At 37.3% G+C, this 18143-nt stretch overlaps 1 protein-coding gene across 4 annotated transcripts in view; it reads right to left on the bottom strand.

The window, feature by feature from the left end:
- Positions 1-18143, bottom strand: part of LOC103031685 (major vault protein) — a 151290-nt gene that overhangs the window by 113908 nt on the left and 19239 nt on the right. For 3 of the 4 annotated variants that reach the window (XM_049468214.1, XM_022668510.2, XM_049468213.1), the window contains 8 exons: positions 17274-17509; positions 12790-12987; positions 10153-10297; positions 8445-8656; positions 7584-7700; positions 6132-6258; positions 4712-4900; positions 2647-3254 (listed from right to left, as the gene is read on the bottom strand). In XM_049468214.1, coding sequence (XP_049324171.1) covers positions 3132-3254; positions 4712-4900; positions 6132-6258; positions 7584-7700; positions 8445-8656; positions 10153-10297; positions 12790-12987; positions 17274-17509 — 1347 coding nt within the window. In that variant the 3' untranslated portion in view covers positions 2647-3131. Of the gene's footprint in view, positions 1-2646; positions 3255-4711; positions 4901-6131; positions 6259-7583; positions 7701-8444; positions 8657-10152; positions 10298-12789; positions 12988-17273; positions 17510-18143 lie in introns of those variants that run through there. The other variant, XR_007427294.1, reaches the window with a different exon arrangement.

Below are 18143 nucleotides of genomic sequence, written 5' to 3'. Positions count from 1 at the left end.
AAGCAGGTTTTTATAATGTGAGATTCAAAGTTTGAACGCTAGGTGTCAGAAACAGACCAAAGAGTCTAAAAGCGGAGAGGGTGCGCATTTCTAGCGCAGAAAAACGAAACAAAAGAGTCTAAAAGCGGAGAGAGTGCGCATATAGCGCAGAAAAACTGGCCAAAGAGTCTAAAAGCAGAGAGGGTGCGCATTTCTAGCACAGAAAAACAGGCCAAAGAGTCTAAAAGCGGAGAGGGTGCGCATTTCTAGCGCAGAAAAAAGGGGCAAAAGAGTCTAAAAGTTGCCGTAATTAAGGAGTTTAATATTAAGAGACATCATGATTAAACATTAATTTGAAATATCTTAGTTTACACAACTCTGTCAAAGATAAAGATAGTAAGTCAAGTAAAATGGTGTATAAATGAAATAATCAGAAAAAAAAATATTATTTAAAGTGGTATATTTCATTATTTGTTTTATTACAGAGTCTGTGGCCGTGACTTTAAATATATTTCTCCTTCTGGCCCCCAACAAAAAAGTTTGGACATCCCTGAACTACACACTTTATTGGTAGAATTTAGTGGGATAGAGGCATTGAGAACTTTAAAAGTGCACGGGTAGTTTATTTAAAACACTATGGTAGACCAAGGTAGACAAGCACGGATGAATTAGTAGATAGGTGAACAGATTGTGAAATTAATTCAGTGGAAATGCATGCAATTCCACTTTGAGCCCTGTTATTGGTGTAAAAAATAGGGATTTCTTTGCAAAAGCAATGCTATGCCCCCATCACCTGCATTGTAAGTCTGTTGGGAGCATTGGCTAAAAATGCTTTATTTCAGAATACTAGAAAGGAATTAGGTGGGATATTCAAGAAAAGTTTGTACCCGTTGTCTTGTTTTACTACACTCCAAGTCTATTTCGCACCAGATTTTTCCTTTAAGCTAAATTTATATTTTTATATGTATATTTAGCAACGTTTTTTCTATTGGTTCCATGTTGGACCCACATGTGGATGTCAATGATAGGCCTCAGTGATGGGACCAGGAAGGGTTAGACATGGGCCCCAGTTTGGTTTTACACTGCACAGAGGAGCAAAATGTAATAATGCAGGGTAATGACAGTAATGACACATGTACAACCCATTCAGATCCCATCCCCACCTGAAACCCACCTAGTGCACATTCCCCCCATGTGAGCCCCAAAAACTATGATCCTAGAGTTTTCTTTTAGCTCGTTTTCAGTGTTCTAAGCTAGTCTTTGGTGGTCAATATGGTAAAAAGCTGGTCATGATAGCTGGCTAACCAGCTCTTGATCTGATAGTTGTCATGCTAGGTTTTCTTTTTCTGTCTTAGGGGTATCTGGGATGGACCATGGATGAATAGACGAATCAGTATTACAGACCTTTTTGGAAGAAATTTGCATGATGCAAAAAGAATGAATCAAAACTCTAAGGCTACATTTACATTACCAGGCTAACGTGACTCAAGTCTGATTTTTTGCTCAGTGTGGCTGAGATCAGATTTTTTCATGGCTATATAAATGTGCCAAATCCGATTTGAGTATTTTTCATATGTGGTCCTAAATCAGATACATATCCGATCCATGGACATGCATAATCAACGAACCCGGTCAAATCAGAATTCATGCGTCTTTTTGCTCTTATGCATGCGCTATGTGCTTCTCTCTTGTACCCACACATCTATGGCTGTAAAAACAGCAAAAGCAAACCGCCAGGACTCTTTTTTACCTACTCGACCTGAGCATGTACTTCCGAACATCTGTACTCTCCACTCCAGCAAAAGATGCTCCACATATGAGCTGCTAATGCATCCATTTCCTTTTAGAAAGCTACGAGTTGTCTCTCAAATTTTTGAGACATTTTTGTTGTTAGTGAAGAAGGCGACATTTATACATGTATCAGTGTGCACATGTGAAACGTTTTAGGGACAGATTTACACGTTCACATTACACACAGATACAGATCACTTACGTTTGTGAATGTGAACCGCAAGATAGCCAAATCTGATCCGAGCAAAAAATCGTATTTGAGCAATGTAGCCTAAAACTCTTCATCACATGGTAAATAGGGACAGTGGTGGCACAGAGGTTAGAGGACCGGGTCATGTCTTGGTGGCTCCTGGATCTGATTCATTTGACTCCGTGCACTGATTCTACAAGCTATATGACGTCACTGATTACGATCAACAGTTAATCAGAGATGCACTTGAGATTCAATGTACGTACTTGCCTTGTGTGCTGATTAAGTGCTGAGAGGTGACTTACATCACCAGTACACATGTCCCTCATGCACAATAGAGGACAATTTGTGTTTCTAAAATCATTTTTTTTTTTTGTATCTGTGTGGGTTGCTGTGGCATTGTGGTCGGTATCAGTATCAGTTTAGGAGGTTGTTATTCGTCATGTTGCGAGTAAAGCCAAAAATTTTTTTTTTTTGATTTCTGCATCCAGAGCATCCAAACTGAGATGCATTTGTACAAATCATATTGTAACTTAATTTTAAACCACCAACAAATGTGGTTTGGATCTGATTAGTAAAAATCTGATTTCATGTGGGTTATGGCTGTACACACAATCAAAAATCAATCTGGATACAATCTAGCCTTAATTAGCAAAACAAATGAAAAGTGGGACTACACACAACAATTTTACAGACACCTGAAACTTTATTTTTGCTGAAAAGTGTTAAACAAAGATTCATCTTTCAAAGGAAGTTTCATTAGTCATGTCTCTTTGGGTTCACTGTACGTTGTATTGTATCCAAGCCACAAAAAATCTAGTTCCTCTTATGCCTAAATATTTAAGAGGACAATATGATGAACAATGGTTTTACCACCCTAACAGCACCGCTGAAGCATCTACATGTCTTTTGTACCAGGCTATAGGCTATAGCAGGGTATAGGCCCAGTCTTGCAATGTCAGACTAACATACTAACATGGATGGAGTGCAATGAATGTAAAGAGTGTCAAGAATAAGGCAAACGGCAGACACACTGAAGAACAGAAAATGAAGAAACTATAGAGTTTCCACACAGTGTGTGTTATCCAGCATAGAATATTGAATTCAGGCACATTTAATATAACTGCAGTAAACTCTTTCTAGAATATTTGCCACAGCTTTCCCGGCTCCTTTACTGATCCTCGCCGGGCTTCATTGCCCCCAGCAGGCCGTTGGCTGTAGTGAAAAGATTGATGGGAGAAGATCCATCCGTTATGAGAGTGGACTTCAGGCCCAGAGCCTGCAACAGTTTCACCTGGAGAGAAAAGCAGACAAATCAGAAAATCAGAAAAGACATAAAGGAGAACATACATACAGCTCTGGAAAAAATTAAGAGACTTCAGTTTCTAAATTAGTTTCTCTGATTTTGCTATTTATAGGTTTATGTTTGAGTAAAATTAACATTGTGGATTTATTCTATAAACTACGAACAACATTTCTCCCAAATTCCACATATAAATATTGTCATTTCGAGTATTTATTTGCAGAAAATGAGAAATGGCTAAAATAACAAAAAGATGCAGAGCTTTCAGACCTCAAATCATGCAAAGAAAACAGGTTCATATTCATAAAGTTTTAAGAGTTCAGAAATCAATATTTGGTGGAATAACCCTGGTTTGTATCACAATTTTTATGCATCTTGGATGTTCTCCTCCAACAGTCTTGCACACTGCTTTTGGATAACTTTCTGCCACTTCTGGTGAAAAATTCAAGCAATTTCAATTTGGTAAACCCAAAGAAACTCGTTATCTCTAAACTGGTCTCTTTTTTTTTTTTTCAAAGCTGTAGAAGAAACTGTTGTTTGTCATTGTGTTTAGTCTATTCATATGTAAATACCATTAGCAACAACAGAGAATTTTTACTCTATTTTAGTGTTAAATGTTAAATCAAATCTTGATTCGATTTTATTTCCGATTTTAGGGTCACGATTCGATTCGATTCTCGATTTTCATTTTTTTTTTTACAGCAGAGAGACCTATGCCAGTTTTAGATTAGTCTATGGTCAGTCATTGGTTTGATTCATCAAATTTACAATATCTTATTTCCAAAAGTAGGCTTGATATAAGTGATGCAAAGTGATACAAGTGATCTGTAATACACCACATTAGGCACTAATGGTCAAATTTAAATAATATAATTTAAGATATATATGTAATGCCATCTAGTGGCGTTTTTTGGTAGCAGCAGTGTGCACTATTAAAACAGCAATGTGCAACATAAAATAAATAATAAAAAAATACAGAAACAGTCATGTACAAAATAATAGAACAATTGGAGCCTTAAGAAACTGAACTCTATCCTACTATAATAGTAAAATATGAAAAATAAGACTCAGTCCCTGAGAATGACAAGTTTTTTTCTTTAACAAAGGTATATTAATAACTTTATCTGAGAGAATGATGCTCCTTAAGGTACCAAAACTATTAACATATTTGAGGCTAGACAAAACAACTGTTATTTTAATATTTTCAGGTTTTTCTGTAAGAAGATGAGAATGCTCTTTGAGCAGTCACAATGTCTGCGGCGTCGGCTACAGTGTGCTGAGCCATTTGCGTAGCGAGTGCATGTGTTTGCGTAGCTTAGAGGGAGGGATCGCCGATGCTCTTTTTGACTTCGAGGCTCGAGACCATGACATAATTACGATCGATTTCGAAAAAATATCGAAATCCTGACACCCCTAGTGGATTGTGTGTATTATAGTGAGAAATGTACCTGTAGCTCTGGTCCAGCTCTGGCCATGTCCGTCAGAGTGCCGCTACCAATGGCATCAACAAGATTCTTGAAGCGCTGGCTCTCAATATTAGACAGCTTCTGCTGCTTCTCCACCTCCAGATGGTCCATGTCCTTCTTATAGACGAGCTCCTGCTCCCGAGCCTTCGACAGACGTTCCAGCTCAGCCTCCTGCAGGACAGCAACAGGGGGGGTTGATTACTGTCAGGCAGGCATTATGATATCATCATACCTTCATAATGCTAATCAGTTAAACAGTTAGGAGAAACAATTCGTCAAAAGAAAAAATAAACCGTTTTCAGGAAAGAATATTATAATTTCATTTATAGTGCAGCTTATTATGCAGTGTGCCTTGTAGTGTGTAAAATATGGTACTTATGAATTCTCCACCCTGTGCCTCTTTTTTATAGCAGATTGTACTGTATGTCAAATGTTTGCAGTATACTTCTTTTTTTATATATTTTTATCCCACTTTTCTCTCTAACTTATGTTGATTACCTCATCCACTCAGCTGCACTCTCCCTATCACTAGTCATGTCCCAACACCATAGATGTGAATCAGCCAGCGCCTCTTTTTTACCTGTTGCTGATGCAGCATTACTGAGTAGCATCACAGCACACTTGCAAGAAAGCGCAGCGACTCGGCTCTGATACATCAGCTCACAGATGCCTGTGCTAACAGCATCACCTTTGGAGTGATGTGAGGAGAAAGCGACATCTACCCACCCAGAGAGAGCACGGCCAATAGTGCTGTAGTGCTCTCTCGGACTCTGGCTGCTGATGGAAAGCAGCATGAACGGCTTGCAGCATAGTGCAGCATAGTCTGCTCGGTTTGAATGAAATGCTGTTATTGATGCAACAGTTACTGCAACACTGAATTAAATATTGGTGACATTCATTCATTCATTCTTATGTAAGCAAACACTTGTAAACACAATGGGTAATATTGAGGTCAGTCCAAATTATTGAGGTGATGTCCATATGGCCATTTATTCAACTGCTACAATGTTTTTCTGGTTGCTGGGCGGCTGCTACGATATCTCAATATATAAAGCAGCCAGTATCACAAAAGGTCAATATATAATTTGAGTCCACAAAGCAGAGAGATATTCATATTGACCAATAAATGATAGTGATGACAGTGGGGAAAAAATCCTAGTATCAAATTAAGAAGCAAAGAGAAGGAAGGCACATAAAAAGAGAAACATATGGCATGGGATTTAATGAACCATGGGAGGTGACTGCCTGTTTTTTCCCCCAAGGCTATTATAAATCTATGAATCTAGAGTGTAGAAGCAGTAAGAAATTGAGAGATTGGTGACAAAAGGAGAGTGAAAATGGTAAAAAGTGAAGGATGAGTGCAGGGAGAGAGAGGGAAAAAGTGAGAGAGAGAGTGACGTACCGCCTCTATTCTCTGAGCTTCTGCCTTGAGCTTGGCCTCACTGACCGCAGCCTCACCCTGGATACGTGCTGCTTCTGCCCTGGACTGGGCCTCTGCCTTCGCTGCTCCTGTACTCTCCACCGCAGCACTAAACACACACACACACACACACACACACACACAGGTCAGTCTGGCAAATATGATTTCAAATCATATTCTGAAACACTAGCTAGAAAGCAAAGGAGGTGAGTTATGAGAATCCATTTAGAAACAATCATACTACATTTTATTGATTATACATTCAAATCCACTTTATTACACTTTCCTCAAGTTGTAGGCACTGTACACTCAATAAGGCTGCTACTAGTTTACCCCTTAGCTATGTGCAGTGTTTGGATCTGTTTTCCATATGGAGGATTTTCAAAAGATCACACATTTCCCTGTTGACTGTTCCTGTAATATTATTATTTACCACTCATGATATCATACAAATGATAAGAGTACATAACAGGGATGAAATGGTAAACAGTTTAATACAACTCATCCATACAACAGGCTAAAAAACTAAAAAAAAAAAAAGACTCATTTGGGTTTCTTTTTTTATTTAATAAAAAAAAGAAATTTGTTTAGGTTACAGTTTACAGTCACATCTAGTGTCCTATAGCACCACCCTGAGGTGGTTAAGGCAAGTTGTAGAGAGTTCTATGTGTTTTTTTTTACACATACACAGAGCCAGAAATGCTGAAGCATCTTCCATGTCCAATCAATTCTGATTTTATTAACTTAACCCTCCTATTATGTTTGAGGTTAATGCCTCATTTTATTTACTTCATATTTGGTGACTTTTTTAATTTAATGGGGACAACTGGGTAAACATAAAATTAATGTGATGGTATATTATATATATAAGAAAAAAATTAAAAAGGCTATTTGAGTAGTGAAAAAGTAAATAGCATATGAAAGCATGTGAAAGAAACTTGGGTTAAAAATATATTATTATATAAAAAATTTCCAGTAGTTTAAAATTGCTGGGGTCAAATTGACCCCAAACATAAAAGGAGTTAGTTAATTTGAACAGAACAGGAGGGTTAAGGAGATTCATTTATTTAATTTCAGAATTCATTTATTTTTATTTGTTTTAAACCCAAATGTGAGAACACTGAGAGATAAAGAATAAAGAGAGATAAAAACAAGTGAACAAGGGTCACTTTCTCTACATGTGGCAGCAGGAGGGAGGAAGGGACACAAGAGGAGGAGAAGAAGAAGAAGATGAAGTGGGGGACAAACAAGACTACAGCTAAAATAGCAATACTCCTAAACTACTACAGTTCCAATGTACCCCTTTACGATGGTAATTTGGTACAAATACAGATAATGTTACACCCCTTGTGCAGAATCACAAGCATATCTTTGTATCTCCTGACCTTCTCTTCTTCTTCTACTAATACATTAGGTTCTTCTCTAATGTTTTACCTGAGAGCTTCCAGCTCCAGCAGCTCTTTCCTGGCCCTCTCAGCCTCGGCCTGATCAGTGATCTTCTGCCTCTCCAGACGACCCCGAGCCTCCTGCTCCAGACGCTCTGCCTCATGTCTGACAGAGAAGGAGAGGCCATAAATAAAGAGCAATCAAAAGATGAATTTAATGAGAATGAGTACACTTTGTGCATAATGTATTTATTTATTTATAACCATTATTCTGTAATAGCAGGATCATAGCACATATGGCCAATGTCTTATATGATTTAGCCTTGATATGTTAAAAACTTGTATTATTACTAACTAAAATAATAAAATAAATTAACTATACTAAGACAATGGGTTTTATTGTGCTTGTAAGCACTCAACCTACAGGTTTATTATTTGGTTATTAGTTGTTTTATTAAATAGGTATTTTAAAAGGTACATATTTTTGCAAATATGTGGTACATACTATAATTTTTTATCTGAAATTACGTGAAAAGTCTTCTTTTTGTAAATGTATTAGTATGTAGTCATGTTTAATGCTCACGTGTTTACCTTTTTTATTTAGCTTTTATTAAAAATAGTTTTATTTAAAATTTTAATCGCTATTGTAAATTTAGTTGATGTAGTTTTTTCACAGAATTATACTGAATTAACAGCATTTTAAAGCACAATACACTTTTAATTAGTAATAATTTAGGAGATTTTTAGGACACAGCTGCATTTAAAATTTTACTCCAAGTTAAACCTATAAAGGCCTTGCTGATCAGCTGTGTTAAACAAGGAGAATGGTAAATATTTGCAGGCAGAGGTAAATATGTCTTTATAAATCATGAATCACCAGAAGATCAAGAGATGTACTGGTTCTACTGACCGAGCCGTCGCCTCCTGAGAGTTGGTGGTGATCTCGATGGCCAGCTGGACGCTCTTCTGAAGGGCATCACGTGTGCGCTGGTCCACAGGCTCCACAGACTGGATGTCCACGCTGCTGATCACCAGACCGTTCTGACTGAACCGCAAACTGGTGCGCACCGCCATCTTTTCATCAAAGCCGAACACGGCCGAGCAGATGATCCGGTTTGAGTTCTGGAGGGGGAAATATCAAGTACATCTTAAAATCATAGGATAGCAGCATGTGAACTGATCATGAAGTGAAAATTCATTCAATAAATTATGTTTTTTAAATGTTTTATTGCAAACAGTTCAAGGTATCAAAAAAACACATTCAACACTGCATGAACTATAGTCAAGCAAGCTTATAATGAATTTGTTTACACTGCAGAAAATCTCATTTTCTCAGTAACTCAATCAAGGTGTTTACTTGCGCTCTGGTAATTCAGTAATAGGACAAAAAAGGTTTTCATAAGTCATGCAATAATCAGATTTCAACTTTGCAACCAGCCAAGAATCAGTCTCACAGAAGCAAGTAAAATGTTTAACTTCCTGACATGGACTCACTTTAACTGTAAAAAAGGTTTGTTGTATTTTATGTATTTTTTTAAATAGTAAAAAAAAACTTTATTTAATTTCTACTGCAGCAATGACAAGCTTTTCTACAGGGCTTCTGATGTATCTGGTTATGTTTGTGTAGATTGCCAGACTAAGAAAAATGAAAGAAATCAGTGTAAGTGTGCAAATGTTCTGAGAGGGTATGCGTGTCTGTTTACTGAACTACAGCTCTGGAAAAAGTTAAGGAACCACTTCAGTTTCTCAATCTGTTTCTCTGATTTTACTATTTATAGCTATATGTTTGAGTAAAATGAACATTGTTGTTTTATTCTATAAACTACATACATCTTTCCCAAGTTCCAAATAAAAATATTGTCATTTACAGCATTTATTTGCAGAAAATGAGAAATGGCTGAAATAACAAAAAAGATGCAGAGCTTTCAGAGCTCAAATAATGCAAAAAAAAAAAACTCATATTCATAAAGTTTTAAGAGTTCAGAAATCAATATTTAATGGAATAACCCTGGTTTTTGATGACAGTTTTCATGCATCTTGGCATGTTTTCCTCCACCAGTCTTACACACTGCTTTTGGATAACTTTATGCCACTCCTGGTGCAAAAAATCAAGCAGTTCAGCTTAGAAGGTTTGATGGCTTGTGATCATCCATCTTCCTCCTGATAATATTCCAGAGGTTTTCAATTTGGCAAAATTAAAGGAATTTATTGTTTTAAGTGGTTTAATTTTTTCCAGAGCTGTATATTCCATCTTGGATTTCTAGGCCTTAATCCATCCTAAGAAACTGAACTATGCCTTTTACATGATTAATCTAATAATGATTGGATTATATTACTTCCAGAATGAAATGAACTGTATTGAATTTTCCAACAGAAATGGGAACACTAAAATTTTAATGTACAGCAGGTTTTTAAGCACTTGCTATCTCTGACACGCTCGCTACCTCTCGCTCTCTCTCTAAATGTCAAGCTAATTTTAGAGAGACTGTTAACGAACCAATTGGGAGCGCAAGTGAGAACATCAGAGAGTGATCTGAAAGGGGAAACATGAGGCCTATTATCACTGCAAACTAAAAATAATGTACAGGAATGACAGAGGCGATGCCTCAGATACAGACCTTGTGAAAGTCATCAAACTGCACTGAAGCCACGGCTCCTCTGATCCTGGAGGCAATGGCTTTACAAGCATCACCCACAAAATCTGGAACGGAGAACAGAGCCGTAGCCTGAACTCCGTCCGACCGGTTCTTTATGTCAAAGTGCCTGAAGGTGAGAAAAGAGTGAAAAAAGAGTGAGAAAGAGGAAAAAAAATAGTGTTAATTCTAAAACACATCCACTTAATATTACTGAAGACCTTGGGCTACATTAAATTCCCAATCTTAAAGCATAACAAATCTGATTCTGAAATTTTCAGAGCTGTGTGAACACACACATTTGAATTAATCAACTCAGACCTGATCATGCAGCAACATTCATTGTTAACACAGCAGCAGTGTTTGCAACAGTAATCACAATAAAAGCCATTCTGAATCTGAAATTGCTACTTACTCCCTACGTAGTGCAAAAACTGTGGTTTCTAAACCCAAACACTGCTTTGGGTACTGTATGTATTTTACATCTCACTGTAAAATATCACGATACAAAGCCTACGATAGTGATAAAATCACAATACTGTGTTTCACAGAGTTTAACTAGTTTAACTACTATACTCCATTACAGGTTTATCCTATTTATTTGATTAGCACCACCCAATAGAGTAATGAAGCAGTAACTGTAGTATGTTAAATTTGGGGTGAGTCGTAGAGACTTCAGAGCGCCTATGTTCCAACAACTATAGTGATATTTGATGCCACATATTGATATGATAGAAATGGTGTAATCTATCATGGTATCAATATACAGCTCCGGAAAAAAATAAGAGACCACTATGAATGATGAGTTTCTTTGATTTAACCAAATTGAAAACCTCTGGAATATAATCAAGAGGAAGATGGATGATCACAAGCCAACAAACCAAGCTGAACTGCTTGTATTTTTGCACCAGGAGTAAAGGCATAAAGTTATCCAAAAGCAGTGTGTAAGACTGGTGGAGAAGAACATGTCAAGATGCATTAAACTGTGATAAAAAACAGGGTTATTCCACCAAATATTGATTTCTGAACTCCTAAAACTTTATGAATATGAACTTGTTTTCTTTGCATTTTTTGAGGTCTGAAAGCTCTGCATCTTTTTTGTCATTTCAGCCATTTCTCATTTTCTGCAATTAAATGTTTTAAATGACAATATTTTTATTTGGAATTTGGGAAAAAGCTGTAGATTACAGAATAAAACAACAATGTTAATTTTACTCAAACATATACCTCAGAGAAACTGATTAAAAAACTGAAGTGTCTCTTAATTTTTCCCAGAGCTGTATTGTCCCACCCCTACTGAACACATGATTCACATGATTTAGAGATATATGTAAATGTAGGTGCATTCACACAACCGACAGACATGGATGATTTATATCCACACAATATACAGGTTGTACATGGGGGACAAAAAATGAGGAACTGAGCAAAAAGGCATGAATGTAACCTTTGTGTGGTGTGAGACAAGTGTGTGATAGTTGAGTTTAGGCGAGTATGCAGTTGGTGAGATGCTAAATAAGGGTCATAAGCTGCTGCTTGTTAGCTACATTAGCCAAATAAGCAAACCTAAGATGCTAAACATGTCACTGGGCTGATCAAATACGAGGAACCTTTTGTATGAAATGTAATTTTTAGTCAAACTACTGATTAAAAAGAGAACAAAACCCTAGAAGTTCTATTCTATAAACAGATATTTTGGGCTCAGAGTGGTCCATCGGTCTACATCGCCGCCACTATTGGTTCGAATCCCAGTCATGCAGCTTGCCATCCGCTGCTGGAGCCGTGAGAGAGCACAATTGGCATTGCTCTCTTTGGGTGGGTAGATGTCGCTCTCTCCCCACATCACTCCAAAGAGTGATGTTAGTCAGCACAAGCCGCCTGTGAGCTGATGTATCGCTGCGTTTTCCACTGAGTGCGCTGTGATGCTACTTGACAATGCTTTATCAGTAGCAGTTTGAAAAGAGGCGATGGCTGACTTTACATGTATCAGAGGAAGCATGTGCTAATCTTCACCCTCCTTGTGTTGAGGCATCACCAGTGATGGGGGATATACAGCTGGCTAGCAGATGAATGGGTGAAATAATTGGTCAAATAATTGGGAAATTAGACATTAATCTTTAAAGAAACAGCTATTTCAATAATGATGCTAACTCTGACTGAAAGAGACAGGCAATCTGCAGTTTTTCAGAAATAACTTAGTTTGAGAGTGTAAAATAGAAGAAAATAGGCAGAAAATAGAAAACTAATGGCTACTGGTGAACTGATAAAGCCTATTAGAAGGATTTTGTGGATTTTTATGGATGCAGAGTCATTTTTAATGGCAATCACAACAAATCAGAGCACTAATGTATGGCTCCCAGTGGCATGTTGTACACATCTGCAGTTACTCAGGCAGTAATGTCTGAATAAGCACTGTGTTTTATGGATGTCATTAAAGGGCACCACCACACATACACATCCTGCTGTAGGAAACTGCTGGATATACAACATTTCTGCTGCAGTGATACTGTACTGCAGCATTAGATTTTATCCTCAGTGACAATGCTGCCCCTATAGGTGTGTAGGCCAATCAGACAGACAGACAGACAGACAGACAGACAGACAGACAGACAGACAGGTTACCAGTTGTAGGAGAGCTGCAGCTGCAGACGGGCATGGTCAGCTGTTTCTATGGTGATGATGTCCGTGCAGAAGTCGGGGCCGAGCAGCAGGCAGATGGCTTTAATGACATTGGGCCGCTTGGGCTTGCTTCCAGACAGAGACAGAACCGTGAACTGCTCATCTGGACCCAACATCACCATATCAGGCCCAAACTCCACCCTGAGAATAAAGAGAAATGATGTAATATCTTCAGGTAGAATTTTGAAGAAGCAATTTTAGTCTTGTGTCCTCACAGCAACAGAACAGATACATTTTGACAGATATTAGAAACCTATTTCTTTAAATTTGCCATTAAGATTATTTGGATTACTGAGACACTCTCTTAATTAGTTCCCTCTTATGTTGTATGAAACTCACTGTAGGTAGGTGCCTATAGGGATAAGCGTTTTTAAAGCATATCAATAATCTAGGGAGATATAGCAAAAATCTTAAGTACAGCCTCCACACCGCGGGTTTTGTTAATAGCCTCTGAACGGAAACTTTATCTTACGGGTCCATACAGTCTCTCTATAAATTCAAAATAGTGTATTTATTATTATACCACACTTAGTTCCGACCCTGCAGTGTGATTGGCTGAGAGGCATTCTATGAGCACCGTTATCAGCCGGTAATGCACTGTAAGCGAAGCTCTCTATGTATTACCCCGCCATGTACAGGTAACCTAGCAACGATGCAGCGCTTACAAGCCAAACAGCGCAGCTACAAACAGAGTAGCAATGGAACTATTTTAACTCAAGGAGTGTTTATAACCAAACAGATAATATTTATTGTCTTCTATAACTCAAAATCTTTTAAGAAACAGCCAACAGTGCCAACATTACAAGTTATTATTGCTTAATTATTATAATTATTATATTATTATTATTATTATTATTATTATTATTATTATTATTATTATTATTATTAATGTTTCATGCAAACATTCACTATAAATGTACTTCAAGTGTTGCTGCTACTTACTATTTTATGTTAGGGTTAAAAATACATGTGTCTGTGTATTTCATAGCCTCTTTTTACTCATCGTATTTGTTCTAAAGTAGATTGTTTTCTGTATTCAGAAAGCAAAGCTTACATAGTTTAAACATTGACCATTGACATGCTTTAAATCAATGGTCAAAATATGCAAACTGTGTAGCCCAAGTCACCCATTTTACAGAACATTTCTTAGCTTTTTATTAGTTTTTATTGCTAGGAAAATATTCTCAAAATGTTTACATTTGTCAGATTTCCCAGGACATGCAGAAACACTAAATAACTGTGTTTTCATCACTTTACCAGTTATGTTTAGTGACTTACAATTAGCCCCACCATCTGTTACAATTAAACTCACCAACTGGGTAAGTTGTAAGTTATTCTTGCATTCAATCATTCATAAACAGTAGGTGCTGAAATTGTTAATGAGTTAATTAAAGTTGAGGTTTTTAATTATAGCAGACATTTGTCTACCCTAAAACGATTAATCTTGCTCAAATACTTTCAAAATTATGAAGTAAAACCCAATTTGTGTTTAACTAAGTGTAATTGTAACCAGCATCTTGCAGAACCAAGTTGTGCAAGGGTATTTAATGAGGAAAAGTAAAACTGCAGGTTAATAAAAGCAATATTGTTCATTATATATTATTACAGAAATCTGAAATTTCTTACTATAACACTAATTTCTAACCTATTTCTCATTGTTTTAAGTTGTTTTCTGATTCTTTCTTAAGAAAAAACTAAACTTAATGCATTAAGAACAACTATCTGCCAATACAATATACTTTTACATATCTACTCACATAAAACAGCACAATAAAGTTATTCATTTAATAGTATTACATTTAGGAAGATATTAATTGCCTATATATGACTTTTTACAGTGTTGAGAGAGACAGAGAAAGAGAGAGGGAGACAGAGACAGAGAAAGAGAGAGAGCGAGAGACAGAGAAAGAGAGAGACAGAGAAAGAGAGAGAGTGAGAGAGAGAGAGAGAGAGAGAGAGAGAGAGAGAGAGAGAGAGAGACAGAAAGACAGAGAGAGAGAGACAGAGAGACAGAGGGAGAGAGACAGAGAGAGAGACAGAGAGAGAGACAGAGAGAGAGACAGAGAGAGAGAGACAGAGAAAGAGAGAGAGACAGAGAGAGAGACAGAGAAAGAGAGAGAGAGAGAGAAGACAGAAAGTCACAGAGAGAGAGAGAGACAGAGAGAGAGAGACAGAGTGAGAGAGAGACAGAAAGAGAGAGAGAGAAACAGAGAGACAGAGAGAGACAGAAAGAGAGAGATTTCCTGAAAATAACTAAGTGTAACACATTGTAGAACACACACAAACCCCCAGTAACCCATGTGGATACAGCTAACAAACCCCACAGATTACTGTGGATTACTGTACTGTACCTGCTGCCTGTATATTGATTGACCCCTGCTCTGGATTATCACACTGATACCAGAATTGTCCCTTATAAAGCTGCCTCACCTACTGCGCCCTCACCTGCTCATTACAGGTTCATATTAAAATAATCACATACTCAACAAACAATAATACGCTCTCAGGTGTGAAAAAAGCACAGGTAAAGAGAAAAGTTTACAGGAAGGTCCGCATTCCATCACTCTGGAAACTGCAGGCATCTCCTGACATCCATAAGTCTGCTTGATTACATAAGCAAAATATTACACAGCACTGTAAGACGACTCCTTCAGCTTCTGGAGGAACAACAGAGCAGCTGACCCTGGCTCTGTCCCTCCCTGACTTTGTTTGTGTGTTTTTCTGTGTGTGTTTTTACTTTTTTCAGCACTGTTTTAATGTTTTCTTTTTGTTTAGAATTTTTTATAATCAGCACAGCTGCCTTTATTAAACCTATAGCTAAATCTTACACACTATGCAACCAAATGTAGATGTAGACCTCCCCTTTAAATACAGTCATGGCTGAAAGTGTTTTTGAATTTTTATTTCTCCCAGACAATTATTGCAATTACACATGTTCAGTGTCAGAAAGCTGGAAAGTTTTGCGTTCTAGGGCATGGGTCTTCCGACAGGACAATGACCCCAAACATACTTCAAAAAGCAAAAGTGGCCAGCGATTTCTGGAAAATTCAATTGCTGGGAGAAAGCCTCTCTCAAATATGAGAGACCTGGAGCGATTAGCAAAAGAAGAGTGGTCCAAAATTCAGAAGCTTGTTGATGGTTACAGGAAGTAGGGATGTGCCACATCGTGTCTTACGCAATAATATCTTGAATATTTTGAATATCCTGATCGTTATTATACACTGAAATATTGTGCCGTATCACCCACCACTGTTACTGTTTTTAGCAAAAGAAAAATTCTTCTTTCTAAAATTATATCTGTCTAGTATCATTACTTTTACTTCAGTCCTGGATATATGGAGATATTCGGAATAAATTATTAGTATCATGACATTCTGGATCATTGACTTTTGTTACAAGTGTGATAAAATTCTTATATTTTTTAAATATCTCAGTTAGGGGTGTGCCTTATCATATCGTATGCAATAATCAAATTTGATTTTCTTTTTTTGCAGAAGTGTATTCATAAAATATTTTTTTAATCAGTGTTTTGTCATATTGGCAAAAGTATTGTTATTGAGAAAATACCATGAAATATATTTCAGTTATTTTTTCTAAATGGTGTGCAACCACATATCAATTTGAGGCTGGCTCATTTTTGGAGTTCTGCATGAAATTATATAAATGTTGACTTTTTTCTTAGATTTTTGTGTTGTTCCAATACACACAAAGGTAATAAACATGGGTATAAGAAAACATGTGACTGAAATTATTTTCTGGAATAAATACTTCATTTTCTGGGATATTTTCAGGAATGGCAATACTTTTCGCCATGACCGTACGTGCTGTGCTAAAGCTGCCCCAGTCAACTGTCAGTCATGTTGCCGTGAATAATAAAAATCTAGGAACACCAACAACGTGAACCCAAAATTGAGCACCCAATTTAACTAATGTCTGGTGTGAATTCCCAAACAACAATCTACCACATTATCTTCATACCATAATATGTTGCATAAAGCTTTACCAGAAGAATAATAGTATTTGGAATAAGCAGATATGGCTGAAATTGTTTTCAGCCATATCTATGGCAAAACTTTTTGGCCATGTTGTGTATGAGTTAGGAGTTGTCTAGTAGGAAGATGGCATTATGCAAATTCACCAGGAAGTGCTACCTCAAGGGACGACTTAATATGCCCACTCCTGTATAACTTGTGAGGTGTTATCTTGTGAGTGAGGCTGAAAACTCTCAGAAAATGTATGAACTGCCAAGTGACTTCCGAAAAAATCACATCCACATCCCTAAAACACATATCCTACAGGTTAATGCAGCCTTCCTTAGTTTCCATAAAACATGGCAAAAGTCATGGGACAAAATACTATTTCACAGTACTGTCCCATGACATGTGGCACTAAAGGAACACTATGTAAAAAGTGAAAAGCATAGGTACCTGGCCTTCTTCTCTCTGTAGTCGTAAACCTGCACCGCGGCATTATGGGGCACCCTGTAAGACACAACTCTGGTTTTGTCTCTGGGGGCACCGACCCCACCCTGGTCTCTCTCAGAGCGCCCGGACAGTGGGTCCCGCGAGGCGCTCAGCAGCACCTCCACATTCGCCGGCAGCTCCTTCTCCCACAGCTCCTCGTCCTGGGTCAGCATGTAGGTGTGGCCAATCACAGCGCGCACCTGCACACAAACAGGGATTAGGTGAAATCTCTCTGTCTATTTTAGGCCTGTATGTCGTTGCTCATGTAGCTTTATGTTTTAAGCTTTTATGGGCGGCGGTCATTCTATGTAAACTGTGATTAAGGGTGGATGGCATGTATGCACATTTTCAATTTAGGTGTGTTGTGTGTGTGTGAAAATTGCTGTTTTTTACATATGTGGAATAATAGCATAGCAAGCAGTAGGGATGTGCCATTTTGTATCATATGCAATAATATCGGCAACATTTTTGAATATCATTATTACAAAAAAACCTAAAATATTGTGATACAGTTTTAAAGCCATACGAGCCATAAGGCTACAATTTTTTTGCTGTTTGAAACAAACAAAAAAAAATAACACTGTTCTCATTTTCCATAAATATCTACAAGAGATATATTATATCTGTCCAGTTTTACTTCAGTCCTAGATATATACAGCTCTGGAAAAATAAGAGACAACTTAAAATGATAAGTCTCTTAGCTTTTACCAAATTGAAAATCTCTAGAATATAATCAAGAGGAAGATTATTGATCACAAGCCATCAAACCAAACTGAACTACTTCACGTTTTGCACCAGGACTGGCATAAAGTTATCCAAAAGCAGTGTGTAAGA

Source organism: Astyanax mexicanus, chromosome 19, assembly GCF_023375975.1.
Source record: "Astyanax mexicanus isolate ESR-SI-001 chromosome 19, AstMex3_surface, whole genome shotgun sequence".
Taxonomy (NCBI): Eukaryota; Metazoa; Chordata; class Actinopteri; order Characiformes; family Acestrorhamphidae; genus Astyanax; species Astyanax mexicanus.
Note: the sequence above shows the minus strand (reverse complement) of the source record. Positions and strands in the feature narration are given on the sequence as shown.